The sequence below is a fragment of the Dufourea novaeangliae genome, unplaced genomic scaffold (assembly GCF_001272555.1).
Source record: "Dufourea novaeangliae isolate 0120121106 unplaced genomic scaffold, ASM127255v1 scaffold14, whole genome shotgun sequence".
Classification (NCBI taxonomy): domain Eukaryota; kingdom Metazoa; phylum Arthropoda; class Insecta; order Hymenoptera; family Halictidae; genus Dufourea; species Dufourea novaeangliae.
The window spans coordinates 1363409-1378015 of NW_015373890.1; the positions used below are offsets into that span (position 1 = coordinate 1363409).

Below are 14607 nucleotides of genomic sequence, written 5' to 3' on the forward strand. Positions count from 1 at the left end.
AATCTTTACAGTAATTGTATAAATGTCGAGTAACAGTGATTCAAGACGATCTCGGTAAGAAAGGGGACAAGATTCGTTCGTGTTTAATATTGATACCGCGTAAATAAAACTTCGTCGCGTTCGTCGGAGACGTAGTTTTCTTTTTTCGTCGAGGAATATTAAGAAGTCCCCATTTTAGGAGAGTCACCGAATTCTCGAGGTGAAACCCACACGCCGTGAATCCAAAACCTAAATTTTCTCTCCTTCTTTCGCCGGCACCGTGTGAAACGCACCTGGCCAAGAGATTTCTGTAACTGTTCGCAACAATTTACACGCGAAAAACATCGTATATATCAGATGCGTGCCGTAACTCGGCCTCGCCATATCGGGAACACGATCGTGTCTGGGAATCGCTTATCAGGGTAGCAGTAACTGTCCATTCGGCGACGCTAGAATACCAATCGATTTGGCCGCTTAAGGCCTTGCAGGATGTTTCTTCTCGTTATTAATCGGGTCACTCGGTTACCCACGCGGCAACCGATCTTTCTACCAATGCGTTTTACGACCGTACGCGGAAGTCCCCCCCCCCCCCCCATGCAGATCGTCGTGGTGGTAGCGACCTTGGTCGTTGCGACCGTTGCCAAAGATGAGTCCTCGAAAAACCGCGATAAGAGACAACAGGTTGCGTTTTATCCGAGACGAGGAGCCAGACCGCCGCCTTATGCGGTACAGATGGAACCGATCGTTCAATATTCTCAGAGAGATCCGCTCTACAATCCTCTGGCGAGCTCCAAGAGCGACGATCTCTACGAAGAGGGCCCGTTAAACTATTATCCAACAGAACCGGAGCCGATTATCGAAATTATCATCAAAGAATCGAACGAATCTTTGCCAACGCCGGTACCACCACCTCCGCCTCCGACCCCGAAACCTACTAAAGAACCTATACAGGTGTTTTACGTGAAGTACGAGAAAAAGAAGGGTTACGGGGATAAGCCTCGAGTCGTCTACGATCCACCCATACCCGCGCTGACACCTGTTGAGGAACACGAGGAGATCAAGCCAGATAACCCGGCGCCTTACCCAGAAGAACCTGTTCACACAGCGACACCAGTACCGTCGGAACCGTCCACAACTTTGAGAGCAATTATTCGACCCGAGAGTGAGGTATACCATTCCGGTTCTAGCGGGATTCGCGTTACCTTTGGTACGGACCAGGTGCCGCCGAACAATCACAACAAACGCAGCGACCAAGAGGCACCGCCTACCCAACTCTCCAAGCCAGCCTCCACTGCACCTGGTTCTCCTAAACGGCAACACGGTCCCTATCAACCGATTCAGCCTGTCCATCAAAGAGTACCGGCCGCGTTTCCGCAGCAAAGGATCGCGAATTCGTTTCCGCAACAGCCGGCACTGCATCAACCGTCCCAGCAACAACCTCTAAATTTCTTGCAGCAACAGTCACCGTTCTCACCTACGCCACCGCAGACGAGAAACCCGTTGCCAAGACCTCAACGGCTGCCTATCACGATTCAAGGCTTGCCGGAAGTGCAGCAACGTGCACCGTTCAGTAACTTCGGCCCACCTCATCGTGTCAGTATCAGTCACCCGCAGCAACCAGGATTTCCTCCAACGCTTTCGGTTTCCCACCAAAGTGTACAGATACAAAACCAACCGTTACCGATAAACCAGGGAAATCATTTTAACGTGGATCAGCAACAACCTGTACAGCAGCAACAGCAACAAACGTTGCCTCTTTATAAGCAACAGGAATTGGAGAAGCAACGGTATCATGAACAACGTCGACAGCAAGAACTGCTGAAACACAGGGAGCATCAAAGGCAACACGAGCAACAAAGGCTTCAGGAACATCAGAGATTTTTGGAACAGCAAAGGCAAACGGAACAACAAAGACATGTTGAACAACACAGGCAGATCGAGCAGCAAAGGTTGTTGGAACAACAAAGGCAACACGAGCAACAAAGGCAACAGGATCATCAGAGGCTACAGGAACACCAGAGAGTACAAGAACAACAGAGAATACAGGAACAGCAAAGACTGCAAGAGCAGCAACGATTGCAGGAGCAACGTAGAAGGAATAAAGAACAGGAACAGAAGTTGTTGCAAGAGCAACAGTATCGTGCACAGTTAAAGTACAATCAACCGCAACCGGTACCGGGTATACCGCAAATACCGGTTCAACCTCAGGTTCAGAAACCGGGCGGAGAAATATTCAAAGCTGTTCCTAAATTGGAACAACATTATGCAATTCGAGAGAATCCACTTCACCCCGGCCCATTCCCGCCTCATCCCGTAATTCAGCCAACAGGATTCTCGGAAACGGCACAAGACCTATATGGCTCCCTTCAAACGCCAAGTCCGTCGCCAGAGAGCCAACACCTGATAAGAAACCCAACGACCCAATTTAATCTAAACGACCAGCAACAACATCTGAACACGAAACAACAAATATTCCAAAATCAACAACAAGGATTTTTTTCACAAAATCATCAATCATCTCAACAACAACAACAACCGCAACCACCACCACAAGTGTCACAACAACGATTCCCATCGTTATCCCAAAGGTCGTCGATCTGGGGACGACCATCCTTCTCGTCGAATCCTTCTCAGAAGATTTACGCGACTCCGGTAACTAACACGGAAGATTTCAACGCGATATCCACTGTGAGATCGTTCGTATCGAGTACAACGACTACCACCACAACGACGACAACAACGACAACCGAGGCACCATCGACAACGACCACTATTTCGCCCAAGAACGAAGCTAAAATTAAGGCGAACATCGCGAACCTACCGGATGAGGTTCCGGATGATATAAGGGAACAGTTGCTCAGTTCCGGTATTTTAGGTAACGCCGACATACAAATACTGGATTACGACAAGGTCGGCGACATACCGATCGAGAAACTACCGCCCGAGGCCCTGGCGAATTTCTACGGTGCCGGAGGCGCTTCCGCGGTGGCTGCCAGCGAACCGGTACCGTCGATCGTCAAGAAACCCAAAACGGCCGACTCGTCTTCCGCGACCTCCTCTTCTTCGTCCACTTCTTCTGCCGTTCTGGCCAAGAAGACGGCCACTGGCAACCCGACTAAGTTCGAGCAGGCCACCTTACGCCCGGGAGGCGTAGAGATGAAAGTAGTACGCTTCGATCCGAATACGGAGCAAGGCCAGGCACTGGCGGATCAGCACATACGCGATGATGCTACCAGGCTGAATCCCGTAACCGTGGGATCGCGGGACGAGGCTCAATATAATCGTTATCTGCCGCTCAAAGTGAGCGGTGCTTCCTTCCCTATTCCCGATGTGCCACAGCTGAACGGTCGGAAGATCTCCAGTGTGGTCGTGCTAGCCCCCGTCGATTATAACTTTCAAGACGAAGAGAAGGAGATCGAGTCGAGGCACGGTAGACGTACCAGCGATGTACAAGCGGTCAAGTTTCTTGCCGGCGACACTCTGAAGCAATTGGTGAAGAAGCCAACCGCGGAGAACTACAAGAAGTGGTTGGAACAGGAGAGCCGTACGGAGCCGCAGAAGCAGTCGGTTGTACTCTTGGTAACCATGTAAGTGGTAGTCGCGATGCCATAACTAATCACCCTTACCCGCTCTCGTTTACCTTCGTTAACTCGTTCGTTTGCTTTAAACGGCATGTGCAATTATTCTTTAATGAGCCATATATTCTCCTATATCGCAACATTCCTACGACGCTTTAAGCTGCTTCCGCATGCACCCCTTTTACCGGTTAATGGTTCGAATCGATTGGCTTCACTTTCTTCAGCCTCAAGACAATGTGTCCTGTTGTTGTTACAGGCCAAAAGAGACCGATCAAGGCGAGAAAGAGATCTTCATGTACGACGTGGTTTCACAGACTGTGAGCAAACTGTCCGGTGATCTATCCACGGCCTTCGTGGACGCTGCCGAAAGCAATTCGGACAGTAATTCCTTCGATGACTCGAATTTTACATTGCACTAACTTGCACTACACAAACGAATCCTATGGCGTACCATAGCTGATAATTAATTTACAAATGAAAAAGATACATGTTTAGCGTGCCAAGTCTGGACACAACGAACGAAACGTTCTGTCGTCGTACATGTTATATATTAAAATTACAACGAACGCGGTAAAGGACATAAAAATATAAGTACCCTTTGTAGATATTTTAATTATGTATTATTATGTATATACTGATTTTCTACGATTTTTATATAAAATAAATGCAATCCTTTTGTACGATTAAATAATTTCCTGTGATACCTTGTGCATCATTTCAATAGTTTGGAAACCTTAATGCATTCCGAAAGAAGACTTATTTATGGAAAAACAGTTTTAAAAGTTTTGTAATTGTAACTCAATTTAGTTCAATTTAATTTGTGCACCTAACGTTCACCAACAAATTTAATTGAATCGAGTTCAATTTATGTAAATTGCCATTTATAAGGACGATGGTGTTGCGTTTGTCGTCTTGAAAGTAAGAAATGATGTTTTAATGCCATTATTGTAATAACATTATAACTGTTCATGGCCAGCCATAAAAATGCTTGCATGTTTAATTAGAGAGTTTGCATAGATAGATATCTTCCGTTACCTCAAATTCGACACAAATGGTGGCGCTTATTCCTGTTTTGTATAACGCAAGTATAACGCGTATAAGTGAAGTGTTTAGTGTTTTAAAAGACGTTTGAATTATAAATAAGCATTGTGACAGCGGTCAGAGAGCGTAAGTATTAAATATATATTTTAACAGTTTTATTGTATCAGTAGGTTTTAGCGATTGTATATTTTCGATTATAACAAATTATTTTTTGCCAGGATAGGTTATGTTACGCCAACATCGCGTCACATTAAAATATTAAAATTATGATAACGCTTGTTTTTCCAAGGAATTTGTCAACAACAATTTAAAAAATGTCCAGCAACAGTTCTGAAAATAGTGATGACAGCCGTCACGAAAAGTTACGGAAAAGGCATAAACACAAGCGCGACGAGAGCCCTAACCAAGACAGACGATTGGGCAGAAAGGAATTCAGCAGCAAGAATAAAAATTATAGAGATAACAGAGAAGGTAGGGACGTTCACAAATTTAACAGAGAAGTAAGAAGAGACAATAATGATATGCATCGTGATAGATCGCAACGTGAACGGGATAGAGAATTTAGGGATAGGCGACATGATCATCCAAGGAGAGACGATGAGAGACAAAATGGTAAGAGAAGGTATGAGAGATCGCATATGAGAAGAGAAGAACCTCGTTCAAGGTATAAAGATTATGAAGATAGGGGCAGAAAACACAAGGACTCAAATGAGTATAACAAAAGACACAATGATGCAAATAGAGAGAGAAGAAGTAATTTTGAGGACATGAAAGCAAAGATGGAACCTTCACCAGAATGGGGTAAACCCACAATAAAAACAGAACCTAAACCAAATCCTCAAGATAAAGAAAAACCAAATTTTGAATTGTCTGGTAAACTCACTGAAGATGCAAATACTGTGAATGGAGTAGTCATTAAATATTCTGAACCACCGGATGCAAGGAAACCTAAACGTAGATGGAGGTTATATCCTTTCAAGGGAGAGAAGGCATTACCTACATTATATGTTCACAGACAATCAGCGTATCTAATGGGCAGAGATAGAAAAATTGCAGATATTCCTTTGGATCATCCTTCATGTTCAAAACAGCATGCTGTTTTGCAATATCGTTTAGTATCTTTCCAAAGGGAAGGAGGTGGCGAAGGAAGAAGACTTCGCCCATATCTCATAGATTTAGAATCTGCGAATGGTACATTTGTAAATAATGTAAAGTTAGAACCAAGAAGGTATCATGAACTATTAGAGAGAGATGTATTACGTTTTGGATTTAGCTCTAGGGAATATGTCTTATTACATGAGCATAGCAAAGATGATTCTTTAGATGATGATGTTCCCCTCAGTGCTGCTACTACAGCTACTACTAATATTACTACTACAACTGCTACTGCATAGGTAACACATTTCATAACTTGTACTACTTATAAATAATGTAGTCGGTCTGAAAAATTTACATAAATCTTTGTATATTCTATTCCAGGATCTATTTCTTGTAAAATATTTTAATGAAATTTGCAAATGATATTTTAAATACACTAAGTATTAATGTTACCTCTTAGAATAGATTGTAAAACTCTGCTATGACATCAATATGTAAAATTCTACAATTCTCAATTAGAGCATTTATCATAGTACAATATTCTTCATAGTAAAATTTCAGATCCCTGACACAATAAATAGCGACTGTTTAAAATTTCCATTTGTGGATATTAGTGAGAAAATTGATTGTAATAAACCACTTTTGAATTACATTGCAGTTTATTTATTTACATTAAAAATTTTGTTTACCCCAAACTCGGACAATAAATTTCTCATGTTGTATGCAAGTCTATGTGAGGTGATATTTGCATGACTGTATTAACTTGTGCATATCAAATATACAAAATTCATACAATTACAACTATCTTAGCAATACATTTCTTAATATACCAATGAAAGGTATTTACAAAGTCTGGCTTATAGCTTAAATATTACAAAGTTTTTAAGGAACTAACAATATGTAGATTACATATAAAAATATCTTTAAATAGGAAGACTATAAAATATTTATCAAACTATTCAATTTTTGAATAGTTTTATGTTATACATCATTCAATGAAACATATCTTTCCAGTGTATAAAAAACGTTAAGAGATACATACACGAGTGTAAAGAATTTTATTCCCTTGCGATACCATATTGTCTAAATATTTTTAAAAAGTACGTATTCAGGTGTATTATCGCTTTTACTACTGTACCTTGCCTATTAATTCTCTGGATTTAGATACCTATAATATCATTTTAATACTTTTATGGAAAAGACATTGTGAATGCAGTTAAAAAAATATCAATTTTGTGTTGATAAAATATTTACAATACCTTTCCAGCTTTATTGTGTGTAATGTATTAACAATAAAGCTTGAAAGTGTTAGCTTCAAACATTATCAGTCCATTCATACAAAGTTCAAGCATAGTTGAAAACTTTTATTCTTAATTGTACTGTCTTAATAAGAATTATTAAATTTACATATAAAACTTAACAAATCCCTATGTAACATGAATATCAATTTCAGGATCATATCTTATATTATCACCAAATATGAAATTTGTACAATGAACAGTGAAACTTTATACTTTTAGGTCATTCAATAAATACATTATTTTCAATAACAAGTATAAAACTATGTCGGATTATTCTAATCCTGGTATAATACTCTATAACTATCCTTGTTCCTTAAATCGTAAACAAGTCCTTGATTGTTAACTAATACAGCTACAATTACACATTTTCTGCCGTGACTTACATAAAGTAGACTTCAAATATTGAAATTTAAATATGTACACACATTATCATGGCAGTTTAAAGCTATGGAACTTCACACACGTTTTCCGTTTTCATATAGTTAAAGATATGACTGTTTAAATGACTTGTTCTTTTTATTTCTTTTTAGCAATAAAAGCTTCACGATCCGTTTACCCTAACAGCGTCTGCATTGATATTCGTATATGTAACAATATTATTACTATCTTCGACCGGTGTTTGCCTTAACAAATTCAGTAACGCACTATTTATCGCTAAAGGAATATTTGCTTTGCCATTCTGTAAATTAGAATGAGTCCTTTGAATTTTTGGCAATATACTTCTCGTAACGTTATTGTCATTCACTGCAGAGTCTCCGGTACCACCCATAACACTGTTTTTCAATGCAAGAACATTTTGTGAACTAATTAACGACGAGCTGGGTCGCGTAGGTGGGGCTAAACTTATATTTGAACTGAGAGAACTGGTACTTCTACCCTCTAAACTAATTTCTGATCCCCGTCGTTCATTCGTATTCCTTTTGTTCTTTCGGTGATCATTTAACGAGGTAAAAGAGTCCCTTTTCAAAATCGCCTTAAGAGTGGGACTGGTTAATTTTGAACTATCTAAGGTATTACATTTTTCAGTCATACTTGTGATCGATGCTCTCTTACGTTCTGGTAGATTCAAACTAGACACAGAAGATCTCTTATCACACCGCCTTGCTGATTGTTCTTTATCATCGGTCAAAGAATCATTCTGTTCTTGCAACGTGTCGGAATGCAAATTATCCTTTAAATCCGCGTTTGTACTAGCTTTATTTACATTACCTAAGTTTTGATCAGACATATAAATTGATCGCGGCACTTCGTATCCACTTGTTGAATTCTCCCTTAAAATAATATCTTCGTTATCCGCCAATAGTTCCAAATATTTTGGTATTTCGCTCAATTGCGACGGGTTATGACAAATTTGAAGGAACGGCTGCATATCACGACTGCCTTCTGAACTGCTGGATTTCCATGAATTTCCTGTACAAATCAACGATCCTGTCATTCACAGTTTGTCTTAAAAACTTCGCTTCCATGGGGTGTAATGAAATAGAAATAGAGAAAGCAGCGTAGATAGATGATCTTCACAGAGAACCTACCTGAATTGTTATGATTTTGATTCTCGTCAGCAAAGTAAGCCATGTTAGACACGCCTGCAAGCATGAGCCATGCAATGATAAATATGTATTCAAGCAAACTGTTAAATTTATATATTGAACACATTTTTACGATGATGCATCATGAACGATTGGTCGAAGAACTATGGTTGTACATATTTGGAAAAGCACATGCTTATCTCGTGTGATATGAAAATAAATTGTATTTAGTAAATAGATTGAAATTTAAGTAACGACATTTATGACTATGCTTGTACTATTTAATGATGAAGCAAACCTAATATTAGCTTACAAGTTTAGAAATTGAATTTTACCGGATTATCTTCGAAACATATTGTACTTTAAAAGATTTCTATTTCATGCCAATAAATTCATATAATGCAAATGTTAAGATACAAATCTACACTTACCTCTTCTAGCTAAGTAATGACCAGCATGCACAGGGCTCAATGCTGCATCCTCTATAGTACCCCGAAGGCTAACTATATTCTTCAGGCAGACTTTGAAACTCGGTCTAGTGTCAGCAGAACTCCAACAACGCAACATCAATTGATGCAAACCAGGTGGACAGTTCTGAGGCTTCGGTAGTCTCCCACCTGCACGCACGTGATGCAACACTTCAAGATTTGTTCTGGCAGGATATGGTTGTTGGCCCAGAGATGTGATCTCCCACATTAATACTCCGAATGCCCAGACATCACTTTGAGAAGTGAATACACCATCGACCAAGGATTCAGGAGCCATCCAACGGACAGGCAGTAATCCTTCCCCTTCCTAAAAAACGAGAAATACCAACAATCAGTTGACTAATCATCCTAGGATTTTAAACAGATTCCAATCACAGTATATTCCACTTACTTTTCTATAATAATCGTTCTTATAAATATCTCTTGCAAGCCCAAAATCGCCAATCTTAACAACCCGGTTCTCCCTCTCCCTGGCGGAGACTAAACAGTTCCTGCACGCAAGATCTCTATGTACAAAATGAAGTTCCTCCAGATAACGACATCCCCTTGCCACGTCCTCGCACATGGCCAACAAATCTTGCAGACGCAAAGCGTGTGAATCGGTGGGTTGCAGCGATCGACTTGCTCTTAAATAGCTCAATAAATCACCGGCTTCCATCAGTTCCAACACCAACAACGGTGGGTCCGTGTCTAAACAGACACCAAGAAGCCGGAGCACGTGTTTGTGCCGAAAATGACTCATGAGTCTCGCTTCTTGAAGGAATTCGGTTTTCTCTTGCGACGATGCACCCTTTCTGAGTGTCTTGATCGCAACCGGGGTGACTCCTGGTCTCTCCAAGTCTTTCGCATTCCCTTGAAATACCTGCAGGATATTCGATAACAATAATAGAATCAGCCCTGGAATTCTAAGAAATAATATTGCTTCGTAGATTAGACGATTCGCTTACTTCGCCAAAGGCTCCACTGCCCAAAAATTTCGCCAGAGTGATTTGCTCCCTTCGTATCTTAGGAAGCGTAGAATCGTCGGGATCGTTTTGCAATGTGGAGGCGTAAAGGGCGTTGGACTGAACAAAATTTCCACGAGGGATCTCCCGAAGTGTGGCTAGCTCCACGTCGCTCACCAAAGGCGGTAAAACAGCCTTCTTGTCTTCCTTGCGTTGCCGATAAACTGCTGAATTAACAATTTTATTTTTCATACTGTCAACAACTTCGGATAAACACGTGATTAAACGTGAAAAAAACATCTTTCCTTTGTAATTATATACTTACGGCAAAGGAAATAACAGAAGCAGATTAGCATTATAGTGATAACAGGAACGCTGAGCCCTAACACCAATCCAAGATGCTGTTGCGTTGCCAAAATCCCTCCAGTAGTCTCTGTTAAATCAACGACTGGGCTGGATCTACTCCAGCCACCGAATCCGTACGCGTTTCTCGCCTGAACACGAAACCGATACTTGTCGTCCATATCGCCCGTAATTATCCAATAATTGTCAGTCCCGTTATAGTAAAGCCTCCAGCTTGCGTTCTCGTTCGAGTCGATTTGTTCGTTAATTTCGTTTATTTTTATTCCCACGACACGGTACAGAGTAATCTGGGAGCCGTGAGCTTGCGCTGGCTCCCAGTTCAATTGGTACACGGAATTACGGAGTTTCGTTACCGTAGGCATTCCCGGAGCACTTGGTACATCGCCTGATTCATCATAATCAACGTAAGATTAGATTGTAAACAGTATCATAATTAAAGAAACGATTGGAAGTCAACTTACCTAACGTTTGAAACGTGAATCTTCCATCTGTCGGCCACAGAAAGTCTTTTTTATAGCTAGGATATCTCAGAAGCAAACGGAACTTATACAAAGTACGTGGTTGCAATTTATCAATGAAATATGTCACTTTGTCTTTGTCCGTTTTAGAATCGTTCGCGGCCCGCCAGTCTTCCACTGCGACGTCTTTGTACTCTAAAGTGTATTTGATCGTCAAGTTGGCGGTAGGCGCCCAGGTTACGTTCATACTGTTCACGCTGACGCCGGTTAACGTTAGGTTGTTAGGTTCCGGGAACATTTTCACCACTTGATCGGGACTCTGACTGTAAACGTCTAGACCCAGTCCCAAGTGAACAGGATAAGCTCGGACAAACACTAAATACTCCTGGCCCGGTAACCATGGTTCCAGCATGGTGAAGAATCTACCATCGGCTGTGCTTTCGGGACTTTTTATCAACTGTTCGCCTTTCTGCCGCGCCCCATTTATCAGTCGGACCAGTCTCCAGTGTACCTCGTATCGAAGAGCTGTGGGAATCCCAGCGCCCGTTCTTAAGACAACACCGGAACCGAACTCCAGGCTCATCGACTCCAAATCAGCGTAGTAGTTACTCAACGCCACTGTCAACCTGTACTTCGTGAAAGGATTCAGATCCCTGATCCCGTACTCTTTATCGTAAGTCTGCAGCCTCGTTCTGTCGCTATCCTCGCACTTGCTCGGGTCGTTCTCCAGACATTGGGACACGTATATTGTGTACAGGGTCGTTGGTAAATTGTATCTCTCGCAGCCAAAGTGAGGAACTGGCTGAGGAAGCCTCACGGTGATGCTGTTCTCCGTTTTCCTGATCTCTTTCACGTTGTAGGACACCTGACGAGGTATCAAACAATTCGTGGTCGGATACGGTTGCAAAGACTTTCCTAGAGCCTTGATACTTCTCACAGCCGGCAAGTAATAATGTAGAATCTCCCCGTCGTATGGATATTCCTTGTTTATGAAATAAATCTGACCCTCCTCGAAATTGGACCAGTATATGTTCTTCTTGTCCACGGTCAGCGAAGTCGGTGGAAGTCCCTTGTTGAAATCCGCGTTCACAATCATGCTGCACGTGCACCCGTTAATATCGGCGATGTTCAAGTGTCCTTCGAGGGAGACCCAGTACATGGTCGGTTTCTGGAAACTGGTGTTATCGATCGTCATCACAGGGATCACGGATGGTCTATACGGGCAGGAGCAATGGTCCATGTGATTGAAGAAGGGTTGAACGGCTTTACCGTTCAAGTCTGCTTGCATTATCACGCCTCTGTCGTTTTTCGTTAACTCGATCCAGTATAATGACCTATAGAAGTAGATATACAGACATATATATTGATGATGTTGACGATAAGTTAGAGTATAATAATTTAGAAACGAACGATTACCCTGTAGACGGTAGTATATCGAGGTTCAGAATACGTCTGCTCGCCGTAACGATGTTCTCGTACTTAAGAATCCCACCTTGCGACGTGGTCAGGTCTAGCTTGAAGATCTGACCTCCGTTCTCACGGTAGTCCGACTCCGACCAGTACAGATTCCTCGAGACCCAATCGACAGTTAAGCTGAGGGCGGTGTTGTTCAATGTCAAGATCTTGGTGGCGTTCACTCCGTTCAGATCGGCCGTGACCAGCTCCTGCATCTCGTTTATCCAATAGATCTTGCCGTCCGCCGCCAGATACGTCACTTCGACCGCGATGTGGCGGGTGATGGTGTCGTTCTTCTCTTGATCCAAGTCGGATATCCTTACAGCGTCCATAGTGGCGACCAACAATTGCGGCACCGGGTTCTCGTATACCGTCGACACGTTGATCACATCGGAATACGGACCCGGTCCTATTTTCGTGTGAGCACGAACTTGAAAGTAATACGTGGTGTTCGGCAGCAGATCGTGCACAGCGTGCTCCAGTTTATCGATAATAAGAGATTGGTCGCAGAGTTGCACCTCCACGAGGTTCCAGCATTGGACGGTATAACCGGTGATCACACCGTTCGTGAACTCCGGTTGATTCCATCTGCAAATGTTAGAAGATCAATGGTAAACAACACGAATTTAAAATGGTTACGAATTGTAATACCATCAACTGGAAATTGATGATCTATAGAGGGTAGAGGCCCGATGCTTACCTGAATATCGCAAATATATCAACGGTCTCGCTAAGAGGTTCTTTATGGAATTCTATGAACGCTCTGGGATTCGTTGGTTGACTCGGCACACTCTGGGGGGATCTAAGTGTCCTTCTCGTGTGATGCGCCGTTTCCCAATAGGTGAACGCTTTCACGGTCACTTCCAGAACCGAGTACGGTAGAATCTGCTCGGAATTGTTGTACGCCATCGAGGTCTCTGTGGTTATCTCTGGATTCGAATTAGTGTTAATATAGTCCGCGAATTTCACTTCGTAAAATACAGTTCCGTAATTTATGTTCTCCACGGGATCCCAAGATATGTTGAAGTTCCTCCACGTTCCTTCGACCCTAATACTGTTGTAGTTAACCGCCTTTGGTAAAACGACCACTGTTTCCGAGGTGAGATTGTTCGGATATTGATGAAGAGCAGGATCCATGACGGCCACCATGTGGAGGCCCGATAGAGTGATACCATTTATCACGGCAGTGTTTTGACCGGACAGATCGCCTATCACCGCGTTTCGATCGTCTTGAAGCCACAGAAGATGTTCCGAGAAGTAACACAGTGGCCCTTGCATGTTTGGGTGTTGTAGAGCCGAGACCTGACAATAGAAATATTGTAAAACAATTTTCAATCATTTATTCGATTATGGTAAACAGAAAAGTTTCGATGTTGATAGAGACCTTTTCGGGTACGATTTTGTGGATCATAGGAATCCTCTCGGATGTAGGCGCACGATAGACGATCGATCCGCTCTCGTAACTTCGAACGATCCAATAAACGTATCTGTTTTCTGTATCCAGAGTTAAACCCATCACTTGTTTGCCATTAAATATCTCATCCGAATGGTAGTATCTTCTGTCTTGACCGTTCAACCGTGCAACTTCGACAGCGTGTCCCGTCGACCAGTATAAATACGCTTCTAAAGAGTCGATCATCAGCTCTTTGACGATAGCTAGAATCGACATTGGTTCTTGGTGAGATCCATTTAAATGTGCTCTTGTTATCTGGAAAAAGAATAACGATGAAAACTCCAATAATTATGGCACACACACGTGTGTATTATAATGTACTGTATTGTTTTTTTTTACAATTTGTTGTTTCGGATTGGCCCAGTACAACTTTCTCGATATCCAATCAACAGCAACACTCCCGACAGAGTTAATGTTCATCTTCGTTTTCTGATGGCTGGTGATATTGTATCGATATATCGCTGAATTATTGCCGACGATGTAGAGAACGTCCTTGTACCAGCTCACGTCAACGATATGATAATCGGTCTCTGCTTCTTTCAGACTGGCTTTGTAGATCAGAGTATCGATATTTTCACCAGTCACGTCGCTTCTTAATAAACCCTCGTTCGCGGACCACAGAATGGACGCGTGTGATCCATCTCTATATAATTGATATAAAGTTCACTATTTCGTTGCCATATGGCTACGTATTTTAAATTACGAAAATAGAATATTAGAATCGTGTATTTTTTCATATCTGTGAGTGTATAATGATTTATTCTAGTCTTGTTATATATGATATGACACGGATTTAAGGGTGCATTTAAAAGTTTCTAGGTAAAATAAGACATTATTTGCCCTGTGTCTTCTTCATTCGATAGAATTCGGGTGTTGAGTATCGTTACAAATACAATAGAAACTTACAAAACTCTAATGTCTTT

General features: G+C 41.9%; 3 protein-coding genes across 3 annotated transcripts in view; 2 read left to right on the forward strand and 1 right to left on the reverse strand.

Annotated features, from left to right (window-relative positions):
- The first annotated feature begins 573 nt into the window (after positions 1-573).
- Positions 574-3976, forward strand: LOC107185893 (eukaryotic translation initiation factor 4 gamma-like). The gene is made up of 3 exons (XM_015573670.1): positions 574-1874; positions 1929-3566; positions 3814-3976. Exons 1-3 carry the CDS (start codon positions 574-576, stop codon positions 3974-3976), a joined length of 3102 nt encoding a protein of 1033 aa, XP_015429156.1.
- Positions 3977-4621: 645 nt separating this feature from the next.
- LOC107185904 (smad nuclear-interacting protein 1) lies at positions 4622-5992 on the forward strand. The gene is made up of 2 exons (XM_015573682.1): positions 4622-4724; positions 4822-5992. The coding sequence occupies exon 2, from the start codon at positions 4913-4915 to the stop codon at positions 5990-5992; it is 1080 nt and encodes a 359-aa protein (XP_015429168.1). The 5' UTR covers positions 4622-4724; positions 4822-4912.
- A 1546-nt stretch (positions 5993-7538) lies between these two features.
- LOC107186408 (proto-oncogene tyrosine-protein kinase ROS) overlaps positions 7539-14607 on the reverse strand; it is a 31129-nt gene continuing 24060 nt past the window's right edge. Inside the window, exons 11-21 of the mRNA XM_015574266.1 lie at positions 14024-14327; positions 13616-13939; positions 12932-13533; positions 12193-12819; positions 10780-12110; positions 10281-10703; positions 9959-10182; positions 9403-9873; positions 8955-9318; positions 8527-8580; positions 7539-8407 (exon numbers count right to left, since the gene is read on the reverse strand). Of these exons, the coding sequence (XP_015429752.1) occupies positions 7539-8407; positions 8527-8580; positions 8955-9318; positions 9403-9873; positions 9959-10182; positions 10281-10703; positions 10780-12110; positions 12193-12819; positions 12932-13533; positions 13616-13939; positions 14024-14327 (5593 nt within the window). The remainder of the gene's footprint in view (positions 8408-8526; positions 8581-8954; positions 9319-9402; positions 9874-9958; positions 10183-10280; positions 10704-10779; positions 12111-12192; positions 12820-12931; positions 13534-13615; positions 13940-14023; positions 14328-14607) is intronic.

Coding starts and splice junctions, on each gene's coding strand:
- LOC107185893 (XM_015573670.1), top strand. CDS start 574: ATGCAGATCGTCGTGGTGGTAGCGACCTTGGTCGTTGCGACCGTTGCC. Junction 1,875..1,928: donor AGATTTTTGGAACAGCAAAG/GCAAACGGAACA, acceptor CGAGCAGCAAAG/GTTGTTGGAACAACAAAGGC. Junction 3,567..3,813: donor GTTGTACTCTTGGTAACCAT/GTAAGTGGTAGT, acceptor TTGTTGTTACAG/GCCAAAAGAGACCGATCAAG.
- LOC107185904 (XM_015573682.1), top strand. CDS start 4,913: ATGTCCAGCAACAGTTCTGAAAATAGTGATGACAGCCGTCACGAAAAG.